Consider the following 26,620-nt stretch of genomic DNA (forward strand, 5'->3'; position numbering starts at 1 on the left):
AAACATATTAAAAAGAATAGGACACAGAACAGACCCTTGTAGCACACCGCTTGTAACCTGTCTCTGCTCAGAATACTCGCCATTAACAATAACTCTCTGATGTCTACGCTTCAGCCAGCTTGAAATCCACTGAACTATCCAGGGCTTAAGTCTGTCATGATGGCTAAAAGTAATTTGTAAAATGAGTGAAAACCAGGAAACCTCAGCAAGATTGTTAACCTAGTACATACAATTATTTATTACAATGTCCTACCTAACTATTTCAGCTTCAACCACAACAATACACGAACACACAACAGATACTTAAGTTAAACCATACCAAACTCAATTGCAGGAAATACGACTTCAGCAACAGAGTGATCAATGCCTGGAATACACTACCTGACTCTGTGGTTTGTTCCCCAAACCTTTATGCTTAGACTGTCTACTGTTGTGCTCACCCCACTCCTAAGCAGTTTGTAAAGGGGGTGCATAAGCACACCAATGTGCCTACGGTCCCTGTCCTAATGTCCCCCTTTATTTATTTTATTTATTTTATTTATTTATTTATTGTTAGAGTTGAAAGGGACCATGCAGGTCATCAAGTCCAACCTCCTGCCTGAGCAGGAATCCTACAGCACCGCAGCCAAATGGCAGTCCAATCGCCTCTTGAAAGTGTCCAGAGCTGGGGAGTTCACAACCTCCGCAGGTAGGTTGTTCCACTGATTGATCGCTCTGACCGTCAGGAAGTTCTTCCTTGCTTCTAGGTTGAATCTCTCCTTGGTCAGCTTCCAGCCATTGTTCCTCGTCCGGCCCTCTGGTGCTCTGGAGAATAGAGTGGATCCCTCCTCTCTGTGGCAACCCCTATATACAGCTATCATACCTGTATACAGCTATCATGTCCCCTCTGGCCCTCCTTTTCTCTAGGCTATCCATGCCCAGTTTCTGCAATCTCTCTTCGTAAGTCTTGGTTTCAAGTCCCCTAATCATTTCAGTTGCTTTTTTCTGCACCTTCTCCAGAGTTCATATCCATTTCATGTATTAATAACCATGTTTATACCTATATCTGGTATACATGCTTGACAAAATAAATAAATAAAACAAAATAAAAATCTAAATACCAGGTTCAGAAATATGCAGCTACTGAAGGAATTGCTCTGCTCTGTTTACATATTCCCGGGTCTAATTAAACCTCCCAAAATTATAACGTACCTGAAAGCGATGGTCCACACTCTTCAAAGTTGATGAGCTGAATATTATTGTGTCACAGTATTGAAGGCTGAAGTGACCATGGATGGCAGAACCTGCAGGCAAAATGAATTCAGATGTACTTCACCGACAGAAGGGAAATCTATCCAGCCGATCTTGAGTTACAAAGTCCAAAGAATTTTCTGCAGATTTGGATATACCTGGAAATAGAGTGTGAACAGAGATCTTTAGATGTGTTTTTATAAAAGGAACAAAGTTCAGCATAGCAGGCGAGGATTGATCTTCTGAAGAAAATGTGGAGAGCTTTAACTTCTGACATTAAAAAGAAACTCTGATCTATATATACACTCTGTGTCCTGTCTAGTTAGAATCTAGTAACATGGGACTTCAAGATGTGATCCTTGTCTGCGTAAGATAATCGCCAACTGTCAGTGTAAAAGCGAGAGAGGTTTTGTAAAAGTTTGAGTCTGCAAGGGCAAGGAAATTAAAAGGCAATGCAGACAGAATTAAATATTGAAGAGCTGTTCTGAAATATAGCATCGCCTTATAAAGAAAGATTTCTGGGGACAAAGGAAATTGTTTGCCTTCATTTAATAATAATAATAATAATAATAATAATAATAATAATAATAATAATAATAATAATAATAATAACAACAACAGCAACAACAACAACAGAGTTAGAAGGGACCTTGAAGGTCTTCTAGTCCAACCTCCTGCTTAGGCAGAAAACCCTACACTACTTGAGACAAATGACTAGCCAACATCTTCTTAAAAACTTCCAGTGTTGGAGTATTCACAACTTCTGGAGGCAAGCTGTTCCACTGATTAATTGTTCTAACTGTCAGGAAATTTCTCCTTAGTTCTAAGTTGCTTCTCTCTTATAGTTTCCACCCATTGCTTCTTGTACTAACCTTTGGAGAATAGGTTGACTCCTTCTTTGTGTCAACCCCTGAGATATTGGAACATTGCTATCATGTCTCCCCTGGTCCTTCTCCTCATCAAACTAAACATACCCAGTTCCTGCAACTGTTCTTCATATGTTTTAGCTTCTAGTCCCCTAATCCTTTTAGTTGCTCTTCTCTGCACTCTTTCTAGAGTTTCAATATCCTTTTTGCATCGTGGCGACCAAAACTGGATGCAATATTCCAAGGGTGGCCTTATCAGGGCCTTATAAAGTGGTATTTCACGTGATCTTGATTCTGTCCCTCTGTTAATGCAGCCTAGAACTGTGTTGTCTTTTTTTGCAGCTGCTGCACACTGCTGGCATCCACTAGGATGCCAAGATCCCTCTCACAATTACTATTTGTTACTCATAGTTACTCACAGTTACTATTTGTCACAAAGGAAATTATTGTCCAGATTATATTTCTTTTAAGATGCTTTAATTAAGCAGACACTTTGATGATTGATATGAGAAGACCAAAGAACAAAACCTCCCTGACAGTTGAGACTTTAAGATCATAAATGGGACTTTGACCACTAAGGAAGAGACCCAGCTGATCAAAGTCATTCATGTGTGCATTCTGTTCTTTTTTTTTTAATTAAAGTTTTTATTTACAAGGATAAATACAATGAATACATTTAAGTACGGATAACAGTTTAAACATATCGAGATACAGAAGAAAAAAGAAATGGGTAATTAAGAAGCAAAGATTGTATATCAAATTATGGTCTAGACAATATGCATTTAACAGCAAACAAGAGACAAAACAAAACAAACCAAGCAAACAAACAAACAAACAAAAAAGAAAAAAAAGAAAGAGGCGGGCGGGTGTACGGTAGATCTGTATTGGTAATATGAACTAGAAATATTGTCAGTAGCTCATTACAGTATATCTAATATTTTGAATTGTAAATGAATAAGAGAAAGTGTTGAGTATAGCAAAGCAAAGAGATTTTAAGAGAGCCAATTTAATTTTAACATATATCGATGTCTCATACATCCATTGAGAAAAAAAAGGAAGATTTGACATCAGATATGTATCTATCTAAATATATAGGATTCTTAACATTTGTTGGGCAAATTGTTCTTTTTTTCTAAGCAGCAATAAAAGGGATCCCAGCAGTTATTGAATAGAGAATCATCATGATAATAATGTTCTTTTGTTTTGATACTGTCTTTTCCTTTGAGATTGGTCTCCCATTTGTCCAAAACAGTGTGGGGACTTCTACTTGAGCTGAGGGTTGGATTAGATGACCTACAAGGTCCCTTTCAATTCTCTAATAATAATATAATCTAAATATGATCTAACCTTAAGGTTTATTTCTTTTCTTTGGTCTTTAGAAATATAGAATAGAATAGAATAGAATAGAATAGAATTCTTTATTGGCCAAGTGTGATTGGACACACAAGGAATTTGTCTTGGTGCATATGCTCTCAGTGTACATAAAAGAAAATATACATTTGTTAAAAACATGTGGTACAACACTAAATGATTGTCATAGGGGTCAATATGAAGATGGGACCAGGAAGCTTTCTTACCATCCCCCAAAAGTGCTTTTCCAAAAGGCAATTGGACTGTCTTGATATTTTTCTTTGCAAACATTTTCCTTCTCATCCCCAAAGCTTCTTCAGTTCCCCATCAGAACTGAACTTGATAGCCAAGGTTCTTGGGCAGGGCCCTTATTTTACAGTTGGTGATTATCTTGCTAAAACAAGAACCAGATTGTGTTATCGCTTGGTGCTCACATTGATTATGCAAGAACGTATCTCTTTGCCTGAGAATTTTAACAAGATCTTTTTACCCGTCCCCAAGCAGAAAAAAATATTTTCTGCAGAAGATCTGTTTGCTGTTACCTGCTCTCTAATATATGACATGGGTTGAGCCTACTTATCCATGCTGTGTTAGTTTTTCCAATTGTGAATAATGTAATTGAGGGTTAGAAAACTTTGAATCTTGTTGAACCTTCCCATTTTCCCCTATGCAGAAGATTCAGTGGGCACTGATCTAGCTTCTGGTTTCCATCAACCCCACCCCACCTCCATTGCAGAAAATAATAAAAAAGGTCAGGCTTCCATGTGGGGAGCAGTGTATATACTTTTAATCTTGGAATTTGAGACAGAAGTACGGTGGACGAATGCTGATCACATTTGGCCACCTTCTCCATTTATTTGAATTTACTAGTGGTACGAACCCCTCGTGATACGAACCCCTCGTGATATGAACCCAGGATTCGGAAATTCTTTGCCTCTTCTTACGTGACCTCCAGGAAGGATGTCTTTGTGATGTCAAAGCTCCACCCATGGAATTGCCTATTGGGATTCCCCACCTCCTTTCCAGCCTCCAGATTGGCCGAAAACGCCGCCGCTGATCACAAAAACAGCGCTCTGCCGGGCAGCGCCGTCCAGCTGTAACCTTCTGAAACAGCCGGGCGCTTCTCGGCAGCCTCCGGAACCCGAACCTGAACCCGAACCCGAACTTCCGGGTTCAGCATTCAGGAGAACGCCAAAAAGCCCCCCGGCTGTTTCAGAAGGTGACAGCGAGGCGGTGGCGCTTCTCAGAGGCCTCCCGAACCCGAAAGGTTCAGGTTCGAGTTCAGGTTCGGGAGAACGGCGAAAATCCCCCCGGCTGTTTTAAAAGGTGACAGCCGGGCGGCGGCACCCAGCAGAGCGCCATTTTGCGATTTTTCCCCCTTTGCACACAATAATCACTTTTACATTGTTTCCTATGGGAAAAAATGTTTCGTCTTACGAACTTTTCACCTTATGAACCTACTTCCGGAACCAATTAAGTTCGTAAGACGAGGTATTACTGTATTGCCGCCTATTCATCCATGGCAACCCAAGGCGGCTTAGAGAATATAAAACCACATTCAAAACTATAAAACTAATAAAAAGAAATCAATAAATTAATATAGTATAATATAATAAAACCACTGCCCACCCTGTGCCCTGGTGACAGCAGATTGCACAAACCATTTAATGGGTTTCATCCTGCTCTTAGTTTTGCAGGCCCACTGGCAGGTCTTCAGCACTTTCCAGAAGAGTGTTAGAGTGGGGGGGGCATTCTAATCTCTGGAAGAATGATGTTCCAGAGAAAGGGAGCCACCACCGAGAAGACCCTTCTTTTGGGGCCCATCAGGGATGGGATAAACAGAATTCCCTGCCTCCCTGCTCTGATCAGTCGAGTAGATGTGACTAGCAGAAAATATGAATTATGCCCACAAACATTACTGATAGTGACTTGATTGTTCTTAACATTGCCATCTATATCTACATATTGGAGGGACTAGGATATTAGAGCTCCAAGTAATAGGAAGCAAAACCCCAAGGCACGTAGATTCCTCAAAGAATAGCTTTATTAGATAGATCATACTGACACAGATCTGGTGAAAAACGATTCTGGTGGTTCCTGTGGTTTCCACTTAATTAAAAGTAAATGTTTGTCACTTTCCAAAACCATCAGTCACATACTCCAATCAAGGCTCTTTCTGGTTGCCTGGTGACAATGCTCCTCCTTCCTCTGAGCAGGTGTCAGAATGTCCTTGGTTCCCAAGAGAAAGTATTTTGTTTTGACCACAAAGTTGCAGCTATCTCAAATCCCCCCTCCTTCAGCTCCACTGAAAGCTCCAAGATGGTTTCATCAGCTCCAGGGTGGACAAACACAGTTGTTTAAATTTTTCATCTACAGATAAATGTAGCATTAATAGATGACAGGAAAATCATAAAAACATTATTTAATAATAAAAATTCTGCCTTAATTCTGATACTTTAGGCTAAGGTCTTCACATTATTCCTATTTACAGCATATACATTTAGAAAAGGAGAAAGGAAACAACAACAAGTCAAAAGCAACAACAGAAAAGACTGCATTCTCACATTGTTCTTTTTTGTGTGTATCTACTTGCAGAACCAATAAGGATTTAGACCTTCTTAGAAACCATACTGTAAATGTTTGTATCTGATAGGCAAATGTTTCAAAAAGACAGGAACAAAGAACTCATAAAAACAATCAAACAGTAAATAGCAGTCCAATGAAGGGATAACGAAGTAATTATAAAGCAATTATCCCATTAACATTGACAGGGCAAGCCGGTGTACTTAAAAAAACCTGGTTCCCTTTAAGCGCTGCTGATGTTACCTAGCCAGGTAACAAAACATCTCCAAGCACTCAAGCTCAGAGACCATCAAGGATCCAAAAAGAGAAATGCCAGGATTTCTATGCATATTCAGATGAAAGAACCAATATGTCCTTCATGGCATCGGACCAGAATATCTCTGGGACCGTCTTCTGCCGCACGAATCCCAGCGACCAGTTAGGTCCCACAGAGTTGGCCTTCTCCGGGTCCCGTCGACTAAACAATGTTGTTTGGCGGAACCCAGGGGAAGAGCCTTCTCTGTGGCGGCCCTGACCCTCTGGAACCAACTCCCCCCAGATATCAGAGTTGCCCCCACCCTCCTTGCCTTCCGTAAGCTTCTTAAAACCCACCTCTGTCGTCAGGCATGGGGGAATTGAGATATTCCCTTCCCCCTAGGCTTATAAAATTTATGCATGGTATGTCTGTATGTATGATTGGTTCCTTCAATTGGGTTTTTTAAAATTACTTTTAATATTAGATTTGTTTATATTGTCTTTTTACTGTTGCTAGCCACCCCGAGTCTGCAGAGAAGGACGGCATACAAATCTAATAAATAATAACAATAATGTCAAAAGAGATTTGGTCCTACCTATAAGATAGGACGGCTACTTGCTAACCCCAGGTAGCAATATGGTTGATTGCTACTCAGAAGGAAGCACGGAGGTCTTCTGAGTGGGGTTGAGCTCTTCTATCTCCTTCCAGTAGCTTCACCTTCTTTGAAGACCTTTTGCAAAATGACCTTCATGCTCTCCTTGGACTGAGCTCCTTTTTTTCTCCCAACTAGAAAGTAGATCACTGGATTGATGCTGCTGTTTAGGCAGGAGCACATTATAATACCTGCCCCCCAATACAGCTGGTCAATGCCAGCTCCAATATTAGAAAAACTAATAATCACCGCAAAGACATTTAGTGGAAAAGCAAGGAGGAGGAAACAGAGAAGAGTCATTAAAATCATCAGTAAAAGCCGCCCCTGATTCTTTTGATTCGATTTACGACACATTTTGAAGAAAAGGATTGCAGTAGAGAGTGTGATCAATGGGAGGCAAATTATAGCAATGACAAGGAAATGGAGACCGAAGATGTTGTTATTTCCAAAGACATCTGTGAATAGCATAATTCTCATACTTCCACTCAGGAGGGAAGAGGAGATCCACAGGAGGACACAGATGCTGGAGGACAATTTTTTTGGCCGGGAACAGTGATGCCAGATTGGGAAAAGGACAGCCACACACCGGTCGATGCTGATGGCTGTCAGAAGAAAATGAGAATTCGTAAGCGTCATAAAGCAGGAAAAGGCGCAGAAATCGAAGAGAATTCCACTTCCTAGGAAATGTGTTAATTCATGAATATCGTAAATGACTATAGATGCGAGGTACCCAAAGTCTGCAACGGCCAAATTAAGGATGAATGTGGTGAAAGAGTTTGTCTTAATCTGGAAGCCAAGTAGCCAGATGATGTAGCCATTGCCCACAAGTCCAATACAACAGGTAAATAAAGTAACGCCTAGCCGAATAAACCCTGCTAAAAGAAAATGAGAGATCTCTTCCGGGTACACGTATAAGTCATTGGTATTGTTATAATCATAATAGTTTTCTGTAGCATCCAGATATCCCAGGCTGGAATTCATCATTAAGCTTTTTAAATCCTCTTAGAATCTTCCGGAGTGGAATCTCCTATTAAAAGAAAAGGGGAAAAAAAGACCGGATTCAGTCATTCCTGTCTCCTAAATAATACCAATATTGTCATAGTTTCCAGTATCTAATATAAGATACTGGAAACTATTTAAGATACTGGAAACTATTTAAGCCTAGAACTAAGATGCCTTAAACAAGATCTAAGTATTGCCAACAAGATCATATGCTGCAACGTCCTGCCTGTCGGCGACTACTTCAGCTTCAACCACAACAACACAAGAGCACACAACAGATTTAAACTTAATATTAACCGCTCCAAACTTGAATGTAAAAAATATGACTTCAGTAACCGAGTTGTCGAAGCATGGAACTCATTACCGGACTCTGTAGTGTCATCCCCAAACCCCCAACACTTTACCCTTAGATTATCCACGGTTGACCTATCCAGATTCCTAAGAGGTCAGTAAGGGGCGAGTACAAGTGCACAAGAGTGCCTTCCGTCCCCTGTCCTATTGCTCTCCTATATCTCCTATACCTTTCTTCTATTCCTATATCTCTTCTTCTTTTCTTTCATTGATATGTTCTATTACTATATCTTCTTTTCTATTCTTTCATAGATATATTTTACTATGAGTATCTTCTCTATAACCTTCATCGTGTATATTACTATGTATATATATATATATATATATATGTTTTTTCTTATGTCGGATGACCCTGGTATATTTCCAAGGAACGTCACAGCTCCTCTTTTTTTGCCTATAGGCCCAGCCCAGGGCCACTGCAAGGCAGTAATATATCTATAGCCGACAAACTATATTTTGTATAAGCTATAAACATTTAACACATATATATATATATATATATATATATATATATATATATACCCACTAAACCCCTCATTGTGTAATGGACTAGATAGATAGACAGATAGATAGATAGATAGATAGATAGATAGATAGATAGATAGATAGATAGATAGATAGATAGATAGATAGATAGATAAGAGCCATGGTGGCCCAATGGTTAGAAAAAAGCAACTGAGAGCAAGGTAATAAAAGCAACAAAGATATACATAAAAGCTAGGTGAAACTACACTCAATAGTCACAACTGTGAGAGGGATCTTTGAGTCTTGGTAGACAACCAACTAAATATGAGCTAGCAATGTGCAGCGGCAGCCAGAAAGCCAAAATCCTAAATTGCATTAATAGAGAGATACAATCTAGGACTAGGAAGGTACTAATGCAACTCCATAAAGCCTTAGTTAAACCACACTTAGAGTACTGCATCCAATTTTGGTCACCACACTACAAAGTTGAAACATTGAACCTCTAGAGAAAGTGCAGAAGAGAGCATCCAGGATGATTAGGGGACTGGAAACTGAAACATATGAAGAGCAGTTGCAGGAACTGAGCATGGACAATCTGGCAAAGGGAAGGACCAGGAGGAGACATGATAACAGTGTCCCAATACTTAAGGGGCTACCACAAAGAGGCAGGGGCTACCACAGAGGGGTCCGGCTATTTTCTAAAGCACAAGAAGGCCAGACAAGGAATAATGGATGGAAAATGACCAGGGAGAGATTCAACCTGAAAATAAGGAGGATCGTTCTGGTGGTCAGAGCCTGCTTGCGGAGATGGTGAGAGCTCAACACTTGAGACTTTCAAAGGGAACTGCCACTTGTCCAAAAATGTTAAGTTAGTTAGAACAATAAACAGATAGAACAGCTTGTTGTTAGAAGTTGTGGTGCTCCCTCCCTGGAGGCTTTTAAGGAGAGGTTAGGCAGTCATTTTTCCAGAATGATATAGAATCTCCTGCTTGATCAGGGAGTTGGACTAGATGACCTCCAAAGTCCTTCTAAACTTGTTATTATGTTATTCTGTTTTCCCTGTGAATAGTTTGAGTGTGGTGGCTGCTGTAATGATCCAACTCCTTGAACTATTTATTGCCACACCCACTGGCTGACAATCGGTTTCTGGTCACAATTCAAAGTGTTGGTAATGACCTTTAAAGCCCTACATGGCATTGGGCCAGAATACATCCGGAACCGCCTTCTACCGCACGAATCCCAGCGGCCGATAAGGTCCCACAGAGTTGGCCTTGTCTGGGTCCCGTCGACCAAACAATGTCGTTTGGCGGGCCCCAGGGGAAGAGTCTTCTCTGTGGCAGCCCCGGCCCTCTGGAATCAACTCCCCCCGGAGATTATAACGGCCCCCACCCTCCTTGTCTTTCGCAAATTACTCAAGACCCACCTTTGTCGCCAGGCATGGGGGAGTTAAGATATTTCTTCCCCTAGGCCATTACAAGTTATGTATGGTATGTTTGTGTGTATGTTTGGTTTTTATAATAAGGGTTTTTAGTTGTTTTATTAAATTGGATTGTTACATGTTGTGTTTTATCATTGTTGTTAGCCGCCCTGAGTTCCCAAGAAAAAATATTTTGTTTTGACCACAAAGTCCCAGTTACCTCAACCCCCCCCCCCCCCTTCAGCTGCACTGAAATCTCTAAGATGGCTTCGGTCAGGTCAGCTTCAGGGTTGACACACATAGCATGAATAGATGACAGCAAAATTATAAAAATATTATTAAATAATAATGATTCTACCTTAATTTTGATACTTTAGTCTAAGGTCTTCACTTTATTGCTATTTACAGCATATACATGTAGAAAGGGAGAAAGGAAACAACAAGTCAACAGCAACAACAGAAAAGACTCTGCATTCTCACATTGTTCTTTTTTGTGTTAATCTACTTGCAGAACCAATAAGAATTTAGACTTTCTTAGAAACTATACTGTAAATGTTTGTATCTGATATGCTCTGAGGCAAATGTTTCAAAAAGACTCTAATCCAGGAACAAGGAACTCATAAAAACAATCAAACAGTAAATAGCAGTCCAATGAAGGGATGACCAAGTAGAAAACAATTATCCCATCAACATTGACAGGGCAAGCCAGTGTAGATAAAGAAACCTCCTTCCCTTTAAGCACTGATGACGTTACTTAGTCAAGTAATAAAATGTCTGCAAGCAATCAACCTAAGAGATCAGCAAGGACCCAAAAAGAGAAATCCCTGCTGATTTGTAGAATTAAGCTACAGACATGTTGAACCCACCTGTAGCTGCTTCCCTGCTTAACTAGCGATATAGTAGTACCTCTACCTACAAACGCCTCTACTTACGAATTTTTCTAGATAAGAACCAGGTGTTCAAGATTTTTTTGCCTCTTCTCAAGAACCATTTTCCACTTACAAACCCGAGCCTCCGAAACTGTAACCGGAAAAGGCAGGGAGAAGCCTCTGTGGGGCCTCTCTAGGAATCTCCTGGGAGAAAACAGGGCTGGAAAAGGCAGGGAGAAGCCTCTGTGGGGCCTCTCTAGAAATCTCCTTGGAGGGAACAAGGCGGAGAGAAGCCTCTGTGGGGCCTCTCTAGGAATCTCCTTGGAGGGAACAGGGTTGGAAAAGGCAGGGAGAAGCCTCTGTGGGGCCTCTCTAGAAATCTCCTTGGAGGGAGCAAGGCGGAGAGAAGCCTCTGTGGGGCCTCTCTAGGAATCTCCTTGGAGGGAACAGGGTTGGAAAAGGCAGGGAGAAGCCTCCGTGAGGGCTCTCTAGGAATCTCCTGGGAGGAAACAAGGCCAAAAAAGGCAGGGAGAAGCCTCCATGGGGCCTCTCTAGGAATCTCCTGGGAGGAAACAGGGCCTCTACCCGCCCTGTGGTTTCCCCAATCGCACACATTATTTGCTTTTACATAGATTCCTATGGGAAAAATTGCTTCTTCTTGCAAACGTTTCTACTTAAGAACCTGGTCACGGAACGCATTAAGTTCATAAGTAGAGGAACGACTTTATTTCCATTCTTTATTGCTGACATGGAGTTTTACGATTTTTCCTCTGGCCTATTTTTCTCTTCTCTTGTTTCCTCCAGTAGTTTCCCCTTCTTTGAAGATCTTTTGCAAAATGACCTTCATGCTCTCTTTGGCCTGAGCTTTTTTCCTTCCAACTAGAAAGTAGACCACTGGGTTAATACTGCTGTTTAGGCAGGAAAACAGCTTTCCACATCGAACCCAATATTTCAGTTGATTGTAGGTTTTGGTACTGGAAAAACTAACAATCATTGCAAGGACACTTAATGGAAAAGCAAGGAGGAGGAAACAGAGAAGGGTAACTAAGATCATCAGTAAAAGACGGCCCTGATTCTTCTGTTTAGGTTTCAAACACACTTTGATGAACAGGACCACAGTAGAGAGTGTGATCAATGGAAGGCAAACTAAAGAAGTCACAAGGAAATGGAGACCAAACAGTTTGTAAAAGACATGTGTGAATAGCATAATGCACATACTCCCGCTCATGAGGAAAGAGGAGAACCACAGGAGGACACAGATACTAGAGGACAACTTTTTTGGCCGAGAACAGTGATGCCAGATTGGAAAAAGGACAGCCACACACCGGTCGACGCTGATGGCTGTCAGAAGAAAGTTTGAGTTGGTGTACATCATATGGGAGAAAAAGACACAGAAAAGGAAGAGAATTTTGCTTTCTTGAAAATCGGCAAATTGATCAATATAATATATGAAGTCAGTTGCGAGGTAGCCAAAGTCTGCAATGGCCAAGTTAAGGATGAATGCGGTGAAAGAGTTTCTCTTAATCTGGAAGCCAAGTAGCCAGATGATGTAGCCATTGCCCATAAGTCCAATACAACAGGTAATAAAAATAATGCCTAGCCAAATAATCCATCCTAAATCAGAAAGGGTGTTCTCTTGCACATTCTCATATGAGTCACTGGCATTGTAGTATTCATAATAGCTCTGGATAGTATCCAAATTTCCCGAGCTGGAATTCGTCATTGTTTGTAATTCTCTGGAAAACCTTTTGAACGGAAGCTCCTATTAGATAAAAAGAAAGAAGAGTAGATTCAGTCATTCCTGTGTCATAAATAATACCAATATTGTCATAGCTTCAAATAGACTTTTGCAAAGCCTTCAACTCAGTGGTCCATGACAAACTACTCCTAAAACTCAAATCCTATGGCATCTCAGGACTTCTCCACAACTGGATTACTGCATTCCTGTCAAACAGGCAACAAATGCTCTACCCTCCACATCGGCAAAAAGAATCCAAACCACACATACGAACTGAATAAACAATCTCTCACTGCTAACCCACACTCAGTAAAAGACCTTGGAATACTAATATCGAATGACCTAAGTGCTAAAGCCCACTGCAACAATATCGCCAAAAAAGCTTCTAGAGTTGTTAACCTGATCCTACGCAGCTTCTGCTCAGGCAATCTCACACTACTCACAAGAGCCTACAAAACTTTGGCCAGACCCATCCTAGACTACTGCTCATCTGTCTGGAACCCATACCACATCTCAGACATCAACACCCTTGAAAATGTCCAAAGATATTTCACCAGAAGAGCCCTTCACTCCTCCACTCGAAACAGAATACCCTACGAAAATAGACTAACAATCCTGGGCCTAGAAAGCCTAGGACTAGGCGCCTAAAACACGATTTGAGTATTGCCCACAAGATCATATGCTGCAACGTCCTACTGGTCAATGACTACTTCAGCTTCAACCCCAAAACCACAAGAGCATGCAACAGATTCAAACTTAATACGAACCACTCCAAATGTGACTGTAAAAAATATGATTTCAACAATTGAGTTATCAAAGCGTGGAACTCATTACCGGACTCAATTGTGTCAACCCCTAACCCCCAAAATTTCTCCCTTACTCTCCACGATTGACCTCTCCAGGTTCCTAAGAGGCCAGTAAGGGGCGTACATAAGTGCACTGGTGTGCCTTTCGTCCCCTGTCCAATTGTCTTTCCTTTCTTCCACCTATCATATATATTCTCTTCCTTTCATATATCCTCTCCCCTAAGTTCACTTTTACCCTTATATATATTACCACATGTCTATTTTTCTTCCTATGTATTTGTGTATTGGACAAATGAATAAAATAAAAAATAAAATAAAATCTAAGAAGCTGTCAACCTGTACTCCAAAGGAAAGTATGAAAGGCTCAATGATCGCAGGGGCACAAAATATCAGACACAATATAAATTTGGAGGAATGGGAAAGGATATGGAACATGAACTGCATATACATTTAATAAATAGTAATAATTATCAGTGTCAACTGCATTTAAAGACAACCAATATAAAATGCTTTAAAGATGGCACTTAACACTGACAAGACTAGCAAAAGTGTATATAAACATGAAACCAAATAGTTGGAAGTGCGGAAGTAATGAAGGAACCTATTTTCACATGTGGTGGCAATGTCCTAAGGCAAAAAAAAAATATTGGTCACAAATTAGAAGAAATAATATGAGAACAAATAGAATTCAAACCGGATATATTTCTATTAGGAATAATTGACAAAAAGATAAAGAAACAACTCCCGTACATTATTTTACAAATAATAATAGCCACAAGAATTGTATACGCTCAAAACTGGAAATTGGAAAACACAACAAACGATGAAAAGTTTACGCATAAGAGTTTAGAATGTGCAGAGATGTACAGGCTCACAATGGAAATGAAAGGCAAAGAAGAAACAGATTTTTATGAGGTTTGGAATAAACTGTACTTCACAGGAGTGAAAAAATTGTACTACTACTTTTCACCTTATGTGGTACTAAAATGAAATATCACCCAGGATTGCTAAACGTGACAGAGAACTGGACCCTCAGCAGAGGAATGATAGAGGCACATGTGGCTCCAGAGCAGTGGGTTGCTGACCCCTGGACTAAGGCCTTCACTTTATTGCTATTTACAGTTTATGCATGTAGAAAATGGAAAATGAAACAAAAACAAATGAACAAAAACAACAAAAGAAAAGGCTCTGCTTTCTTACATTGTTCTTTTTTGTGTTTAAAAACCTGTAGTATCTGTAAGCATCTTAGAAATCATATTGTGAATGTTTGTACTTGATATGCTCTGTAGCAAATGTTTCAAAAAGGCCCTAATCCAGAACTAGGAACTCATTAAAACAATCAAACAGTAAATAGCATTCCAATGAAGGGATGGCCAAGTAGAAAACAATTATCCCATCAACATTCACAGGGCAAGCCAGTGTATATAAAGAAACCTCATTCCCTTTTATCACTGATAGTGGGTTGGGCGATATAGTGTTGGGCGAACCCAACGAAGTTCGGGTTCGGGTTCGGGACCCGAATTTTTAAAAACGTTCAGGTTCAGCACCCAAACCCGAACTTTTGCCGAACTTTTGAGTTTGGCGCTCGGGAAAGCGCCAGGAAGCGCTGCCGCCCAGCTGTCACCTTCCAGAACAGTCGGGGCGCTTCCTGGCACTCTCCCGAACCCGAACTTTTGCTGAACTTCCGGGAGACCGCCGAGAAGTGCCGCAGCTGTTTCTGAAGGTGACAGCTAAGCGGCGTGCTTCCCAGAACAGCCGGGGAGCTGTCGGCCGGTCAGGAGGTGCAAAAGGAGGTGGGGAATCCCACGAGGGAATTCCAGGGGTGGAGCTTTGACATCACTGAGACGTCCCTCCTGGAGTCCCCATTTCAGCCAGCCAGGAAAGACATCTCAGTGACGTCAAAGCTCCGCCCCTGGAATCTCCTCATGGGATTCCCTACCTCCTTTTTCTCCTCTACATGGGGCTACCTTTGAAAAGTGTTCGGAAACTTCAGATCGTGCAGAATGCAGCTGCGAGAGCAATTATGGGCTTCTCCAAGTATGCCCATATCACTCCAACACTCCGCAGTCTGCATTGGCTGCCGATCAGTTTCCGGTCACAATTCAAAGTGTTGGTTCTGACCTATAAAGCCCTTCATGGCACCGGACCAGAATATCTTCAGGACCGCCTCCTGCCGCACGAATCCCAGCGACCGGTTAGGTCCCACAGAGTTGGCCTTCTCCGGGTCCCGTCGACTAAACAATGTCGTCTGGCGGGACCCAGGGAAAGAGCCTTCTCTGTGGGGGCCCCGACCCTCTGGAACCAGCTCCCCACTGAGATTAGGATTGCCCCCACCCTCCCTGCCTTTCGTAAACTCCTTAAGACCCACCTTTGCCGTCAGGCATGGGGGAACTAAAACACCTCCCCCTTGCCCATGTTGTTTTGTTGATTGATTGACTGTGTGCCTGTTTTTTATATATACTGTTTTTATGAGATTATTAATTTAAATTGTAACTGGATGGGTGGGCATTGGATTTGGTATTGTGTACTGTACTGTTTTTTATTATTGTTGTGAGCCGCCCCGAGTTTGCGGAGAGGGGCGGCATATAAATCCAATAAACCTAAACCTAACCTAACCTAACCTCCCGACTGGCCATTTCGGAAGGTGACAGCTGGGCGGCGGCGCTTCCTGGCACTCTCCCAAACTTGAACTTTTGCCGAACTTTTGCAAAAATTCGGGTTTGGGTTTGGGTTAAGTATACCGAACAGAGCAAAGTTCGGTATGAACCTGAACTTTGCACGTTCGGTTCGCCCAACGCTAGTTACCTATTCAGGTAATGAAATGTCTGCAAGCAATCAAGGACCCAAAAATAAATCTTTCCAGAGACATTTCTTTGGGGCATAATAGATCTGAAAATAAAAAAAAGGAGCATTATTACTTGATTCAACACATAATTACGGCAATCGGGATAACCATAGCGTACAACTAAAAAAAAAGAAGAAACACACTCAGAGAGAGAAATGATTAAGAAGATTTATGATGGTGTAGAGATGGATAAATTGATACAAGAACTTAAAAATAAAGATGAATCACATTATTATGAAATTTGGGAAAAAATTATATTTGGGTGGATGAGAGGAGAGATAATAGCTGCAAATAAAAACTTTATGTTCCTAGAATCAACTATATGTACAATATCATGATATACAGTAATAATCTGACTTTGGTCATATATAAAACCGTAGAACAACTGTAGAATAACCACTGATGTCACAGGCTGAAATTTCACAAAGAAAGAACTGTTTTGACAACAGTTCAGGTTGGGGGGTGGTATGTTTGTGTTATGTTGTGATTTTTGTCTTATAAGACTTGTTCTGTCGGGCTCTCTGGTAGAATCCTCCCAAAAATTCACAGGTACAAATTTCACACACACACACACGTTTGAAAATTCAAAACAATGTTCTTTATAATGAAAATTCACTTAAACTAAGCCCTCTTTTTGTATAACAAAGAGCACTCTTCTCCGACCAAACTGGTAATTTATACAAGTCCCTTATCAGTCCTGTGATACTTAGCTTGCAGCTGTGAGGTAATTCACAGTCCTTCTTCTTTCACAAAGTGAAACACACTTTGCTCTGGTTTAGTTTCAAAGCGGGGAAAACTCAGCACACAAAAGGTCAAAGTCAGCAAAGCAGGCACGAAACACAACAATCAGATAATCCTCCACAATGGCCAAACCAACAGGCTGCTATTTATAGTAGCCTCACTAATGACCACAGCCCCACCCAACCATAGGTGGCCTCATTTTCTTTGATAATAATCTCTCAGTTGTTGCTGCCTATGCATCGCTCTCCGCATGCGTAGCTGTATCATTAACTCTTGTTCTGAATCCAAGGAGGAGCTAGATAATTGATCTCCTTCTGAGCTGTCTGCCCCACTCTCCTCCTCCCTGTCACTCATGTCTTCTTGGTCAGAGGAGCCTTCATCATCAGATTCCACTGGGGGCAAAACAGGCCTGCAGCATGTGGATGTCTCCCCCACATCCACAGTCCTTGGGGCAGGAGCTGGGCCAGAGCTAACCACAACAAGACTTAAGTACAATATTTAAACAAACAAATAAGTAAGTCAAAAATAGATTATGTACTGTCTTATTTTAATGTTTAAATAAGAAATTCCCTGCAGATTTTTTATTATAGCTAAGAACTGTTCGAACCACCTTTAGCTGCTTCCTTGTTTAACTAGACATCTTTCCATTCTTTTTTACTGACCTGGGGATTTAAGATTTTCCCTGCGGCCTATTTGATTCTTCTGTTGCCCCTCCAGTAGTTTCCTCTTCTTTGAAGACCTTTTGCAAAATGACCTTCATGCTCTCCTTGGACTGAGCTCCTTTTTTTCTCCCAACTAGAAAGTAGATCACTGGATTGATGCTGCTGTTTAGGCAGGAGCACATTATAATGCCTGCCTCCCAAAACATGTCACTATTGGATTCAATATTAGAAAAAGTAATAATCACCGCAAAGACATTTAATGGGAAAGCAAGGATGAGGAAACAGAGAAGAGTCATTGCAATCATCAGTAAAAGTCGGCTCTGATTCTTCTGATTTGATTTACGACGCACTTTGAAGAAAAGGATTGCAGTAGAGAGTGTGATCAACGGAAGGCAAACTAGAGCAGCCACAAGAAAATGGATATTGAGAAGAATGTCGTTTACAAAGACTTTCATAATGTTCATACTTCCGCTCAGGAGGAAAGAGAAGATCCACAGGAGGACACAAACATTGGTGGACAAATGCTTTGGCCGGGAACAGCAATGCCAGATTGGGAAAAGGACAGCTACGCACCGGTCGATGCTGATAGCCGTCAGAAGAAAGTTTGCATTGATGCACGTCATGTGTAAGAAAAAGGCACAGATGCGGTAGAAAATGCTGACTCCTTGAAAATTGGTGAATGGTTGCATACTATATATAAACATACATGTGAGGTACCCAAAGTCTGTAATGGCCAAGTTAAGGATGAATGTGGTGAAAAAGTTCTTCTTAATCTGGAAGCCAAGTAGCCAGATGATGTAGCCATTGCCCACAAATCCAATACAACAGATAACTAAAATAATGCCTTGCAAAATAATCCATACTAAATCAAAAAAGATGTACTCTTCTTCAAAAACATATGAGCCACTGGCATTGTCATATTCATAATAGTTTGGTGTAGTATTCACACCTCCCTGGCTGGAACTCATCATTAAGCTCTTGTAATCCTCTGAAAATCTTTTTGAGTGGAAGCTCCTATTAGATCAAAAGAAAGAAGAATGTATTCAGTCATTCCTGTCTCCAATATCACCGGTAACCAACCTTTCTAGCTCAGCAACCTAGTGGAGTCATCGGGGGGGGGGGGGGGGGGGGAGGGAGAAAGGAGATGGTTTTACCCAAACATGTGCTGCTTTCATATATGCAGCTCTGTACTTCACATGCACTTGGTATTGCAGCCAGATATTCCTAATGGACTGCAGACCCCTCTCTTTAATTGGCGTAGCAGTACAATGGTACCTCTACTTACGAATTTAATTCGTTGCATGACCAGGTTCTTAAGTAGAAAAGTTTGTCAGAAGACAAAAGTTTGTCTTTGGAGAGGGGTGGTATACAAATCTAATTAATAATAATAATAATAATAATAATAATAATAATAATAATAACAATAATAATAATAATAATAATAATAATAATAATAATAATAATAAACTATACTTTAACTTTAACTTTAACTTTAATCAGATTTGTATGCCGCCCCTCTCCGCAGACTCGGGGCGGCTCACAGCAATAGCAATACAATGTAAGACAAATCCAATATTTAAATTAATTTAAAAAACACCACAAGTTAAAAACCAATCATACACACTAGCGTACCATGCATAAATTTTATAAGCCTAGGGGGAAGGAACATGTCAATTCCCCCATGCCTGACGACAGAGGTGGGTTTTAAGGAGCTTACGAAAGGCTAGGAGGGTGGGGGCAACTCTGATATCTGGGAGGAGTTGGTTCCAAAGGGTCGGGGCCGCCACAGAGAAGGCTCTTCCCCTGGATCCCGCCACCCGACATTGTTTAGTTGATGGGACCCGGAGAAGGCCAACTCTGTGGGACCTAACTGGTCGCTGGGATTCGTGCGGCAGAAGGCGGTCCCGGAGATATTCTGGTCCAGTGCCATGAAGGGCTTTATAGGTCATAACCAACACTTTTAATTGTGACCGGAAACTGATCGGCAACCAATGCAGACTGCGGAGTGTTGGTGTGACATGGGCAAATTTAGGAAAGCCCATGATAGCTCTCGCAGCTGCATTCTGCACGATCTGAAGTTTCCGAACACTTTTCAAAGGTAGCCCCATGTAGAGAGCATTACAGTAGTCGAGCCTCAAGGTGATGAGGGCATGAGTGACTGTGAGCAGTGACTCCCGGTCCAAATAGGGCCGCAACTGGTGCACCAGGCGAACCTGGGCAAACGCCCCCCTCGCCACAGCTGAAAGATGTTTCTCTAATGTGAGCTGTGGATCGAGGAGGATGCCCAAGTTGTGAACCCTCTCTGAGGGGGTTAGTGACTCCCCCCCCAGGGTGATGGACGGACAGATGGAATTGTCCTTGGGAGGCAAAACCCACAGCCACTCCGTCTTATCCGGGTTGAGCTTGAGTCTGTTGACACCCATCCAGACCCCAACAGCCTCCAGGCACCGGCACATCACTTCCACTGCTTCGCCGACTGGACAAGGGGTGGAGATGTAAAGCTGGGTATCATCTGCATACTGATGATACCTCACCCCATGCCCTTGGATGATCTCACCCAGAGGTTTCATGTAGATATTAAATAGTAGGGGGGAGAGGACCGACCCCTGAGGCACCCCGCAAGGGAGTAACCTAGAGGTCGACCTCTGACCCCCCACTAACACTGACTGCGACCGACCAGAGAGGTAGGAAGAGAACCACTGAAGGACAGCGCCTCCCACTCCCAACCCCTCCAGCCGGCGCAGAAGGATACCATGGTCGATGGTATCGAAAGCCGCTGAGAGGTCAAGAAGCACCAGGACAGAGGATAAACCCCTGTCCCGGGCCCGCCAGAGATCATCCATCAGCGCGACCAAAGCAGTTTCCATGCTGTAGCCGGGCCTGAATCCTGACTGCTGAGGACCTAGATAATCGGCTTCTTCCAAGGACCGCTGGAGCTGGAGCGCCACCACCTTCTCAACAACCTTCCCCATAAAGGGAAGGTTGGAGACTGATCGATAGTTGTTGAGAATGGCTGGGTCCAGGGAAGGCTTCTTGAGGAGGGGGCGCACAAGTGCCTCCTTGTAGGGATCCGGGAAGGACCCCCTCCCCAAAGAAGCGTTGACAATCTCCTGGACCCAGCTCTGTGTCACCTCCCTCCTGGCCGAAACCAGCCAGGAGGGACACGGATCCAGTAAACAGGTGGCGGAACTCACAGCTCCAATGGCCTTGTCCACTTCATCAGGTGTCACCAGATCAAACTCCTCCCAGACAGGTGGATAAGTACGTGCCCCAGTCACCTCGACTGACTCATTGTCAGCCGATACTGCTATGCAATTGGAGTCGAGGTCCCCTCGGATCCGAGCGATTTTATCAGCGAAAAATGTGTTAAAATCCTCGGCACTACTCTGCAAGGGCTCCCCAACTCCCCCCTGATTAAGAAGGGAGCGGGTCACCCTAAACAGAGTGGCCGGGCGGGATTCCGCTGATGCAATCAAGGCGGAATGATACGCGCATCTTGCCGCCTTGAGCGCCACTTTGTAAGTCTTAACATGTGCTCTTACAAGTGTTCGATCGGATTTGGACTTACTCTTCCTCCATTGCTTCTCTAGACGTCTCTTCTGGCGTTTCAACTCCCGGAGCTTCTCGTTGAACCATGGAGCTCTATGGGGTCTAGTGCCACGGAGAGGTCGCAACGGCGCAATTCGGTCAAGAGCCTCTGCTGCAGCCTTGTTCCAGGCCTCAGCCAGAGACTCTGCCGAATTGTGTATGAGTGTATCTGGAATAACCCCAAGCGCCTTCTGAAAGCCCTCTGGATCCATCAGGCGTCTGGGGCCGAACAGCTTAATCGGTTCCGCCTCCCTGCGAGGAAGGATTGGAGCCAGGAAGTCAAGCCGCAGTAGAAAATGGTCTGACCATGACAAAGGCAACACTTCTAAGCCCCTTAGTCTCAGACCATTACTCAGTTGCTCAGAGAGGAATACCATGTCGGGTGCATGCCCCCCCTCATGAGTCGGACCCTGTACTACTTGGGTCAGGTCCATGGCTGTCATGGTGGCCATGAACTCCTGTGCCAGTCCAGAGGTTTCACCGAGCGACGGCAGGTTAAAGTCCCCCAAGACAAGAAGTCTGGGGAAGCCCACCGCCAACCCGGCTACCTCCTCGAGTAGCACAGGCAGGGCTTGTGACACGCAGCTGGGAGGCAGGTACGTGAGAAACAAGCCCACCTGGACCCCTAAGTCCAACTTCACCAGGAGGGACTCGCAGCCCGCAATCTCTGGAGCAACGAGTCTACGCAAGCCAAGGCTCTCCCTGGCTATAATAGCCACTCCTCCCCCCCTTCCCTGGGGTCGAGGCTGATGCCATATCTGAAACCCGGCTGGGCAGATTTCAGAGAGAGGAACTCCTCCCTCTGGGCCCAGCCAGGTTTCAGTAACACATGCCAGGTCGGCCTCCTCATCCTGGATCAAATCCCGGATGAGGAGAGCTTTATTTACCACCGACCTGGCATTGAGTAGCAGCAGCTTGAGCCCAGGGCCAGAATTACACTAATCACCAGCACCCAGGATTGGGTTCACAGAGCCGGAACAAGGGATCATTATTAAGCAACGATCTCTCATTCCCTTGGAATGGCTAGATCTGTGGCCCCCGCGATATCTGCCTCTCTCCAGCAGGACCGGAATATTCCGACCCTCTACCACCTCAGACATCGGTGCCCCCTCCCCTCCTGCCTCTCCTGTGTCAAGTAGGCTAATCAAATCATTCATACCATTTCCATTTATTTCATCCATACCAAAGTCCCACCCAGCCCACCCATAACAATCATTCATTTCATACATATCATCATACCCACCCCAATAATTCATTAGTTTTAAAAAACCTTTCTAAGAAATTAGCTAAATTATTAATTATTAGAAATTCAATATAGATTCAATTAAAAAAAAATATAAAAATCAATTACATTAAAATAGGATACTAATTAACACTAAGTTATTCTCAAGATCTTAATAGAATAACAAATAATTATTAAAAAATCATTAAAGTTATAAAGTGCTAAAGTTATAGAGTGCAAAAAATATAGGAAATAATTAAGATGATATTCCATCAGGTCAGCAATACAGCACCAGTTCTAAAGAGTGAGTTCTGGGGAAAAAAGTTCAATGACCAAGGAGAAGTCCACGTATATTGTTTTTCAGGATCTTGGGATCTTTGGTGCCAGCCACTGCCACTGGCTGGCTCTCTCAGTTATAAGTTATAAGGAATCAATGTAAAAGCAAATAATGTAAATCAAGCAGTAGGAATCAATATGTGTGCGATTGGGGAAACCACAGTTAGGGTGGAGGACCTGTTTCCTCCCAGGAGATTCCTAGAGAGGCCCTACTCAGGCTTCTCCCTGCCTTGTTTCCATTGATCAGGGAGGGGAGTATTATGGGAAAACAGACAGGCCACAAGATTATAAAAGGTGCAAGATTAGAATGTTTACTTATTGTTCATTGGATAGTCATGTATAACTACGTAAAAAATTGATATGTTTTATGTTATATGTATTGATGTTTTAAGTTCAGTGTGTTAAATTTTTTTAAAAAAATTAAAAACCCTTCAGTGATGAAGAACCCCTACTTCTAGGGGCAAGTAGTTCCATTGGTCAATAGTAATTGTGAGGAAATTTCTCCTTAGTTCTATGTTGGCACTGTCCCTCATAGTTTAAGTATAGAATATTTCCTGTATGTGTGCAAGCTTTCTGTGATTAACTGGAAGTTTCCCAGATGATACACAAATAAATGGGATGAATTTTCATACAGAACCTAAGAACCAAAACTGATGAAAAACCATTATGGGCAAGTTAAAGAAACATCTTATTCCCTTGTCTTGAATTCAATATAATTTATTTGCTTCTGACAAACTTGTTATGTCATGAGGGCTTAAAAGTAGGTTGGAAAATGAGTCAAAACAAAGAAACCTCAACTCAGACGATATGACAACATTTAAGCATCAGGTAAGAAATATATAACTACTGAAGGAATGGCTATTGTTGTATTTGCATTAATTAATTAAACCTTCCAAAATTATAACATACCTGAAAAAGCTGGTCCAAATTCTTCAAAGTTGGTGAGGGGAAGATTATTGTGTCACAATATTGAGGATTGAAGTGACCAGGGATGGAAGGATGTACAGGCAAAATATCCTTAAGTCCCCGTTAGATGAAATTCATCAACAGAAGGGAAGTCCATCCACTCAATCTTGAGTTACAAAGTTCAAAGAATTGCTAGCAGATTTAGACATAACTGCAAGTAGAATTTGATCAGAAATCTTCAGAGATATTTTTATTAAATAACAAACTTCGGCATAGCAGGTGAGGATCGATCTCCTGTGGAAAACTTGAACATCTTTTACTTCTGGCATGAGAAAGAAACTGTAAAAGATGCACAAATAACTTGGTGTCCTGTCTAATCATAACCCAGCACCATGTGATATAAGATATGATCCTTGTCTTTCTAAGATAATCACCAACAGTCAGTTGCAAAAAAAAATCCAAACCGCATATACGAACTGAATAAACAATCTTTCACTGCCAACCTACACTCAGTAGGAGACCTTGGAATACTAATATTGAATGACCTAAGTGCTAAAGCCCACTGCAACAATATCGCCAAAACAGCTTCTAGCGTTGTTAACCTGATCCTACGCATATTCTGCTCCGGCAATCTCACCCTACTCACAAGAGCCTACAAAACTTTTGCCAGATCCATCCTAGACTACTGCTCATCTGTCTGGAACCCATACCACATCTCAGACATTAACACCCTTGAAAATGTCCAAAGATATTTCACCAGAAGAGCCCTTCACTCCTCCACTCGAAACAGAATATCCTACGAAAACAGACTAACAATCCTGGGCCTAGAAAGCCTAGAACTACAGCGCCTAAAACACGATTTAAGTATTGCCCACAAGATCATATGCTGCAACGTCTTACCGGTCAATGTCTACTTCAGCTTCAACCGCAACAACACAAGAGCACGCAACAGATTCAAACTTAATACGAACAGCTCCAAACCTGACTGTAAAAAATATGATTTTAACAATCGAGTTATCGAAGCGTGGAACTCATTACCGGAGTCAATAGTGTCAACCCCTAATCCCCTTCATTTCTCTCTTAGACTCTCCACGATTGACCTCTCCAGGTTCCTAAGAGACCAGTAAGGGGCGTACATAAGTGCACTGGTGTGCCTTTCGTCCCCAGTCCAATTGTCTTTCCTTTCTCTCACATATCATATATATTTTCTTCCTTTCATATATCCTCTCCTCTAAGTTCACCTTTACCCTTCTATATATTACTACATGTCTATTTTTCTTCCTATGTATTTGTGTATTGGATAAATGAATAAATAAATAAAATAAATAGAGATGGTTTGAGGCTGCTACAGCGAGGGAACCAAAAAGCCAAGGCAGACAGAGTTAAATTTTGAAGAATTGTTCAGAAATGTAGCATCTCCTTATAAAGAAAGATTTTTGGAGAACTTGGAGAACTGCCTTCATTGGTGACAGGGTTAATTGTTCTTCAGAATATACTTCCTGTAAGATGCTTTGATTAAGTAGACTGTTTGCTGATTGGCGCAAGAAGATGAAAGAATAAAACTTCCCAGAAAGTTGGATTTCTTAGCTGATAAATGGGAATTTGACCACAGATGATGTGTCATTCAAGTCTGTTGGGAGGGTTTTTTTTTAATACTATCTTATCTTTAAAGTTTATTTTTCTTCTTTGGTAACTATTTTTCTCTTCTGTTGCTCCCTCCAGTAGTTTCCTCTTCTTTGAAGACCTTTTGCAAAATGACCTTCATGCTCTCCTTGGACTGAGCTCCTTTTTTTCTCCCAACTAGAAAGTAGATCACTGGATTAATGCTGCTGTTTAGGCAGGAGCACATTATAATACCTGCATTCCAAAATATGATGGTATAGGTGTCAATATTAGAAAAATTAATAATCACTACTAAGACATTTAATGGAAAAGCAAGGATGAGGAAACAGAGAAGAGTCATTGTAATCATTAGTAAAAGTCGACTCCGATTCTTCTGATTTGATTTACGACGCACTTTGAAGAAAAGGATTACAGTAGAGAGTGTGATCAGGGGAAGGCAAACTATAGCAGCCACAAGATAATGGATAATGAGAGGAATGTCGTTTACAAAGACTCTCATAATGCTCATACTTCCGCTCAGGAGGAAAGAGGAGATCCATAGGAGGACACAAACATTGGAGGACAAATGTTTTGGCCGGGAACAGCGATGCCAGATTGGGAAACGGACAGCCACACATCGGTCGATGCTAATAGCCGTCAGAAGAAAGTTTGCATTGGTGTATGTCATGTGTATGAAAAAGGCACAGATGTCGTAGAGAATGCTGCCTCCTTGAAAATTGGTGAACGGTTGCATACTATATATAAACGTACATGTGAGGTACCCAAAGTCTGTAATGGCCAAGTTAAGGATGAATGTGGTGAAAGAGTTCTTCTTAATCTGGAAGCCAAGTAGCCAGATGATGTAGCCATTGCCCACAAATCCAATACCACAGATAACTAAAATAATGCCTTGCAAAATAATCCATCCTAAATAAAAAAAGATGTACTCGTCTTCATAAACATATGAGCCACTGGCATTGTCATATTCATAATAGTTTTGTGTAGTATTCACACCTCCCTGGCTGGAACTCATCATTAAGCTCTTGTAATCCTCTGAAAATCTTTTTGAGTGGAAGCTCCTGTTAGATCAAAAGAAAGAAGAATGTATTCAGTCATTCCTGTCTCCAAAATCACCGGTAACCAACCTTTCTAGC

At 42.0% G+C, this 26,620-nt stretch overlaps 4 protein-coding genes across 4 annotated transcripts; all 4 read right to left on the reverse strand.

The window, feature by feature from the left end:
- Positions 1-5,442: 5,442 nt before the first annotated feature.
- On the reverse strand, positions 5,443-7,900 carry LOC139166016 (mas-related G-protein coupled receptor member H-like). The gene is made up of 2 exons (XM_070749277.1): positions 6,860-7,900; positions 5,443-5,816 (listed from the first exon to the last, which is right to left on the reverse strand). Exon 1 carries the CDS (start codon positions 7,898-7,900, stop codon positions 6,959-6,961), a length of 942 nt encoding a protein of 313 aa, XP_070605378.1. The 3' UTR covers positions 5,443-5,816; positions 6,860-6,958.
- Positions 7,901-11,795: 3,895 nt separating this feature from the next.
- LOC139166017 (mas-related G-protein coupled receptor member H-like) lies at positions 11,796-12,743 on the reverse strand. Its single transcript, XM_070749278.1, has one exon. It carries the CDS (start codon positions 12,741-12,743, stop codon positions 11,796-11,798), a length of 948 nt encoding a protein of 315 aa, XP_070605379.1.
- Positions 12,744-17,820: 5,077 nt separating this feature from the next.
- On the reverse strand, positions 17,821-18,783 carry LOC139165503 (mas-related G-protein coupled receptor member H-like). Its single transcript, XM_070748680.1, has one exon. The coding sequence runs from the start codon at positions 18,781-18,783 to the stop codon at positions 17,821-17,823; it is 963 nt and encodes a 320-aa protein (XP_070604781.1).
- A 6,774-nt stretch (positions 18,784-25,557) lies between these two features.
- LOC139165504 (mas-related G-protein coupled receptor member H-like) lies at positions 25,558-26,502 on the reverse strand. The gene has a single exon (XM_070748681.1). The coding sequence runs from the start codon at positions 26,500-26,502 to the stop codon at positions 25,558-25,560; it is 945 nt and encodes a 314-aa protein (XP_070604782.1).
- Positions 26,503-26,620: the final 118 nt, after the last annotated feature.

This window comes from Erythrolamprus reginae, chromosome 3 (genome assembly GCF_031021105.1).
Source record: "Erythrolamprus reginae isolate rEryReg1 chromosome 3, rEryReg1.hap1, whole genome shotgun sequence".
NCBI lineage: Eukaryota > Metazoa > Chordata > Lepidosauria > Squamata > Dipsadidae > Erythrolamprus > Erythrolamprus reginae.

Excerpts from the sequence above, each read along its gene's own strand:
- LOC139166016 (XM_070749277.1), bottom strand. The coding sequence starts at position 7,900 with ATGATGAATTCCAGCCTGGGATATCTGGATGCTACAGAAAACTATTAT.
- LOC139166017 (XM_070749278.1), bottom strand. The coding sequence starts at position 12,743 with ATGACGAATTCCAGCTCGGGAAATTTGGATACTATCCAGAGCTATTAT.
- LOC139165503 (XM_070748680.1), bottom strand. The coding sequence starts at position 18,783 with ATGATGAGTTCCAGCCAGGGAGGTGTGAATACTACACCAAACTATTAT.
- LOC139165504 (XM_070748681.1), bottom strand. The coding sequence starts at position 26,502 with ATGATGAGTTCCAGCCAGGGAGGTGTGAATACTACACAAAACTATTAT.